The sequence below is a fragment of the Mytilus trossulus genome, chromosome 4 (assembly GCF_036588685.1).
Source record: "Mytilus trossulus isolate FHL-02 chromosome 4, PNRI_Mtr1.1.1.hap1, whole genome shotgun sequence".
Taxonomy (NCBI): domain Eukaryota; kingdom Metazoa; phylum Mollusca; class Bivalvia; order Mytilida; family Mytilidae; genus Mytilus; species Mytilus trossulus.
The window spans coordinates 40,583,629-40,590,006 of NC_086376.1; the positions used below are offsets into that span (position 1 = coordinate 40,583,629).

Genomic DNA, 6,378 nt, shown 5'->3' on the forward strand with positions numbered 1-6,378 from the left:
CAGTGAACAAGGTTAAGTTTTAGTGGTCAAGTCCATATCTCAGATACTATAAGCAATAGGGCTAGTATATTTGGTGTATGGAAGGACTGTAAGGTGTACATGTCCAACTGGCAGATGTCACCTGACCTTGACCTCATTTTCATGGTTGAGTGGTTATAGTTATGTTTTTGCGTTTTGGTCAGTTTTTCTCATATTTGATGCAATAGGTCTACTATATTTGTTGTATGGAATGATTTTAAGGTGTACATGTCTAGCGGGCAGATGTCATCTGACCTTAACCTCATTTTCATGGTTCAGTGGTCAAAGTTATTTTTTTAAGTTTTGGTCTTTTTATCTAATATATGCCAAAGGTCAACTATATTTGGTTTACTGAAATATATTATGATCTAAATATCATTCCCGCAGGTTTTATTTGACCATGACCTCAATTTCACAGTTCATTGCACAGTGTTAAGTTTTTGTGTTTTGGTCTATTTTTCTTAAACATTAAGTAATAGGTCAACTATATTTGTTGTATGGAAGCATTGTTAGCTGTACATGTCTGCCTGGCATGGTTCATTTGACCTTGACCTCATTTTCATGGTTTATTGGTCTTTGTTTAGCTATCTTGGTTAATGTTAAGTTTAAGTGACAGTTGTAATAAAACTTTATACTTAGGACTATCAACATAATATCAATGATTAGTAAAGAAGACGAGACATTTCAGTGTGTGCACTCTTGTTGATATTCTTGTAAATATACCAAAGGGGATTACAAAAGTTTAAAGTCAAACAAAAACAAACACCATGTTCTTACTGTTACCACTGTAACAGATTATGGGAGGGTTGGCACACCTTCAAAGTAGTTTAACCAACCCCACCACACAGTATATGTGCCTATCCCAAGTCTGGTGACTATAATTCAGTGATTGTCATTTGTTGCTGTACATCAAATTTATTTCGTTCATTCTTTTGTAAACAAATCAGGCCGTATGTTTTCTTGTTTTACATCTGTCAATTTGTGGAAATATATAGTTGAACATGAGATATGGGTTTTATTTGTTGTTGTAGGGTGTATGGTGACCTATAGTTGTTCATTTCTTAGTAATTTGGTCACTTGTTGAGAGTTATTCATTGGCAAGCATCTTCTACAATGTATAATGCTCAAAGGAAATTAGAATAACACACAAACAACACTTGTCAAAACAGGTTGAGAAACAACATATACAATAATCTATGACCTTTGGTTCTCTAAAAGTATCCCTTTTTATATGACCGCAAAATAAATAAATTGCGTATATTGGAATCACATGGTCTGTCGTCGTCGTCAGCGTCATCTGAAAGACACTTAGCTTCCAGACTATAACTTTAGTAAAAGTGAATGAATCTCTATGAAATTTTAAAACAAGGTTTAAAACCACAAAAGAAGGTTGGGAATGATGTTGGGGGTTACGGTCCTAAGAGTTTAGGAACAAAGGGTCCAAAAGGGGTCAAAATAAGTATTTTTCTAGTTTCCAGACAATAACTTGTGTGAAAGGGTATGGATCCTTATGAATTCGTATCAAGAGGCTCTATACCAAAAAGAAAATTTGGTATTTGGTATTGGTTTTAGGGGTTAATAATGACCCAAACTGTTTAGGAATTAGGGGTTCAAAAAAGGGCCAAATCAATACTTTGTATAAATTGCTAATTTTTTTACCAATTTATTCTTGAACTATTGTTTTTTTTATAATATGCTGAATCTAACAGTGTTTAAAGTTTTTTTAATTTGATCCCGTTTTTTTTTTAAATTGGTCTACATGAGGTCTACAGGGTCCAAAATTAAACTTTGTTTGATTTCATCAAAAATTGAATTATTGAGGATCCTTGATATGCCGAATCTAACTGTGTATTTAGATTTTAAATTTTAACTTAAGTTTGATTTTAACAAAACTTGCAGAGCATTTTATTAATAAATAAGCTAAAGCAGTTAATGTGATTGAACAATCTGTTCTCACTCTGAAGTAATAACATTGTGACATAAGAAATGTCTTGGAAAATGCACAGATTTGAGAAGTCCTATAGATTCAAACTAAATTAATCATAACAATTTGGAAGCTGACTTCTTGTTGCAGCAACAATATAATTCAGAATCGTTATAGTGACACTAAATGACAAAAAGAGCTGACAGTGCAAGACCCTTATGGGTAGTCAAGGTCTTAGAAACCTTGTCGACAAAAAATGAAGAACGAAAAAGATTAACAATTTATTGTTACAGTAAGTAACCAGAAAAGTAGGAGTACTGTTTTTGAACATTATATTTGCTACCACTTTTAACATAAACATGATCTCCTTTATCCAGATCCATTATCACACTTTTAGTTTGTGATCCATAATTGGTATTAACAATATAACCTCGTAGATAAATACTGCTATTCTTCATCAAGTAGAAGTATTTATTTCCAGCCCTATTGACCTGAATCGTACATGAAAAGTAGTAAAGGCCATCCCTTGGTGCTGTAAACTCTCCAGTGTACAAGTTGTAGTTGTTTCCTTGATTCACTTTAACTTCATCAAATTTGAAAACATAGTTAACATTTACTCTTATATTGGTCTTAAGGATAGCTGTAAATGCTGTTCTAGTATTACTATCTGAAAAAATAAATATAAAATGAAACATTCCATGAAACATGACACAGAAAGTCTTGAATTGTGAAACACAAACATCGCATTAGACAGAATGTTAAAGTCTATTTATAGATCAAAGGGAGCAGCATAATTATGGAAGAAAAAAATCTGTGTCATTTGTAGTATTTTAATATTTGCATTGCCAAATGGTGTTATTTTAATTGCTTGTCATTATAGTATACATCTTTTGTAGTTTGTGTGTACACTGCATGCCGGGGATCTTTGATTTTTTAAGCACAGTTGTTTAGGTATTTTCTCCCTGTAATTTTTAAAAGGAAGTGACAAATATCTGATTATGAAATATAAATAATAACCTTTGCATTCACATTTACTGGAGGAACTTAGTTTCTTCATCAATGTATGGAAAAGATCCTCTGTTATAGATATGGTTTTACCTGTTAAAAAAAAATCTGTGAAATACAAGATATATGAAACAAACCAACATGTCATATCAAATAGATAATTCTATAATTTATATGCTCACAGTTTAATATTATACCTCACTGAAAACTGGAGGCTATATTGTAATTATAGGTTATCTCAGTCTGTCCCTTCATCTGCCGTCAGTATATTGTCCATCTGTTTTTCTGTCCATTTGTTCTTACATCAAATATGTTTATCATACTTTTCTAAGGAACCAGTTAACAGAACAAACAAAAACAATGTAGAAAACTACAACTGAAAATCATGAAACAGCTCCATGTTTATCAGACAGTTTAGCACTGTTTTTGACATTTCAGGACCAAGTTAAACCAGTACCTGCAAGTTTCCCTACCTTTTTCTGTTGCTTTGTAGTAAATATGAGTATATGATAAATTTTATTTAACAAAAACTCTAGGTCTGGAGAATACAGAAACTGTCCGCAAGTAGGCGAATTTACCCTAGTGTTTGAATACACATTTTGATATATATATTTATATATATATTATTTGTTTTTAATATATAATATATATTTAATAAAGCTTACTGTACTATGGAATTAGTGAAAGTACAAGTAATGAGTATTTTTCAACATAAAAGACCAGGATACAAACCAAATGAGTTTAGACTGACAGGCCAACAAGACTGTGCCTGGGAAGACTTTGGTATTGATGACTAGACTTGACTATATATAGATTTAGTTGTTCTCAACTCATATTTTTGAAAAGGATATAAATTCAATTCTGTTCTTTTGTTTTAATTATTTTTTTTCATTGAATCAACCTAAAATGCAAAAAAGGTTAATATAAAGGTTAATTTTTGGTCAGGTTATAATTCCAATAGGTCAGGAAAGTTTGGCGTGTTCTTATCCTATTTGGTAAGTTGAACAAAAGATTATTGCAGAAGCCCTGAGTAAAATCCCTGATAAGTAAAATTCTATTATTCTGAGTGAGTAAATGTATACCAAATGTCCCCATCAAAATAAGAATAATACCTAATAGTATCATCAGAAAACGAAATGGACCTACAAAAAGTTAATAAAGAATACAATTACATTTTATTATAACAACAATTAGATTTGAAATTGTTTGATTATGACCCTCCTATAATAGCTCATTTTGTTGAGCAATTTCAGTGGTGGATCCAGAACTTTTCCTAAAGGGGGGGCCTGCTCCAGTCTTGCTTCAATGATTCCCTATATAATCAACCAAATTTTTCCCACGAAAGGGTGGGGGCCTCCCTGGATCGGCCTATGAATCTCTGCATCTGTCAGTCCAGTATCATATAAATGTTTGGTTCAGATCGAGTAGTTTGTGACTTAGATTTTGACTAAAATTTTGATTGAATATAAGGGAGCTGAAGCAAAGTGACCTGAGGACACATTTTTTTTTTTATTGAAATAACTACAAATATTAATGGGAAAAGTTGCAATGTACCATCGAACAAAAAGTGTCACACAAAAGGGGAAACAATTCATAATTTGATAAAAAGAAGGAATCTGTATTAGTTAAATTTGCCTACCATGTCCAGGATTATAATTTCCTTCTACATCTAGAAAATTTATCCTGAATATTATTATTGCAAGAACTAAATACCACATCATTCTCACTCTTTGACATGGTTCTATTGAAGAATTTAATTTGGTATATATATATTTTTTTAGAAAATATACCATGACATGCATGACTGTTACATGTTGCAATTGATATTGATTGAAAATGGATCCTGGTAATTATCTTCTATTACATGCAATTTTTTAGAAAGAGAACTCTTTACAACATATTCAATCCTTATATGTAGAGAACTATTTTAACTTACTTCTTCAAGTTATATTTAGACTGTATCGTATGTATGTATCACTTTTCAAATGAAAAAAAGATGTACGTATCTTCATTTCTTCTTGTTCTATATTCTACCTATTCCCAATAATTTGTAAGCTTTTTTTTCTGGTGTTGACTATCAGACAAGGAAAGTTCAGCACTCCTTGACAAATGAGAATGATGAAAAGATTTATATTGATCAAGTCTTAGTTGTTGAGTAGATAAAACTGATTCCTCATCTGTCATTCTAAAAGTCCTCTGTATGTTTTCTAATGGAATACATTAATTGAAACCACTGAAAAACAACTTTGAGATTATTAAATTTTACTATATGTTCTTGTAGATGCATTTTTATACGACCACAAAAAAATTTCATCGTCATGGTTCACGGCGTCTGTACACTTAGTTTCTTGACAATAACTTTAGTTTAAGTGTATGGATCTCTATCAATTTGTGGGTGTAATGGCCCCAACTGTTTAGGAATAAGGGGCCAACAAAAATATAAGTTTAATACTTTGTATAAATTGCTTATTTCTTGGCCAGTTTTAAAAGGGTTTTATTCTTAAATTATTGGGGTTCTTTGATTAGCCGAATTTAACTGTGTATTTATATTTCTGTCCAGCCTGCAACTTAGAAAGCTTGACATAGGATAGTGATCCGGGGGCAGCTGCGTTAGCTAACTTCTTTACAGCTTTATATTTTAGAAGGTAGAATACCTCGATGCTTCATACTTTTTTGCAAGGTCCTCATGCCCTTTGGCCTGTTTTCGCTTGATCTCGACCTCCTTATATATAATTCAGTGGTTATAGTTAAGTTTTTGTGTTTTGGTCTGTTTTTCTTATACTGTATACATTAGGTCTAATATAGTTGGTGTATGGAATGATTATAATGTGTACAATGTGTCTCATTGGCACTCACACCACATCTTCCTTTATCTATGTCTAGCTGGCAGGTGTCATCTGACCTTGACCTCATTTTTATGGTTCAGTGGTCAAAGTTAAGTTTTTGAGATATGTCTTTCTTCTAAAACTATATGCAATAGGTCAACTGTATTTGGTGTATGGAAATATTTTACGATCTATATGTCAATCGAGCAGGTTTTATTTCACCTTGACCTCATTTTCACTGTTCATTGCTCTGTGTTAAGTTAGTTTTTTGGTCTGTTTTTCTTAAACTATAAACAATAGGTGAACTATATTTGTTGTATGGAAGTATGTTAGCTGTACATGTCTGCCTGGCATGGTTCATCTGACCTTGACCTCATTGTTCATTGGTCAAGGTTTAGTTTTCTAGGTCAAAGTTAAGTTTATGTGACAGTTGTAATAAAGCCTTAAATTTTGGACTGTGAACATAATATCAATTATTAGTAAACAATGGTTATGAAGGTGAGACATTTCAGTGTGTGCACTCTTGTTAATTTTTGGGGCCCTTTAACAAATTGGTCTACATTAAGGTCTAAAGGGTCCAAAATTAAACTTAGTTTGATTTTAATA

The 6,378-nt window shown here is 32.0% G+C and overlaps 1 protein-coding gene across 1 annotated transcript; it reads right to left on the reverse strand.

Moving 5' to 3' along the window:
* Positions 1-2,210: 2,210 nt before the first annotated feature.
* LOC134713929 (complement C1q-like protein 4) lies at positions 2,211-4,673 on the reverse strand. Its single transcript, XM_063575205.1, has 3 exons — positions 4,587-4,673; positions 2,960-3,040; positions 2,211-2,609 (listed from the first exon to the last, which is right to left on the reverse strand). The coding sequence occupies exons 1-3, from the start codon at positions 4,666-4,668 to the stop codon at positions 2,230-2,232; spliced, it is 543 nt and encodes a 180-aa protein (XP_063431275.1). The 5' UTR covers positions 4,669-4,673; the 3' UTR covers positions 2,211-2,229.
* Between the last annotated feature and the right edge of the window lie 1,705 nt (positions 4,674-6,378).

Bases quoted from the DNA above. Each gene is read 5' to 3' on its own strand.
- LOC134713929 (XM_063575205.1), bottom strand. From the start codon at position 4,668: ATGATGTGGTATTTAGTTCTTGCAATAATAATATTCAGGATAAATTTT. The intron at 3,041-4,586 runs GTAGGCAAATTT...TTTTTTTAACAG, and splicing joins AAATTATAATCCTGGACATG to GTAAAACCATATCTATAACA. The intron at 2,610-2,959 runs GTTATTATTTAT...TTATTTTTTCAG, and splicing joins CAGTAAATGTGAATGCAAAG to ATAGTAATACTAGAACAGCA.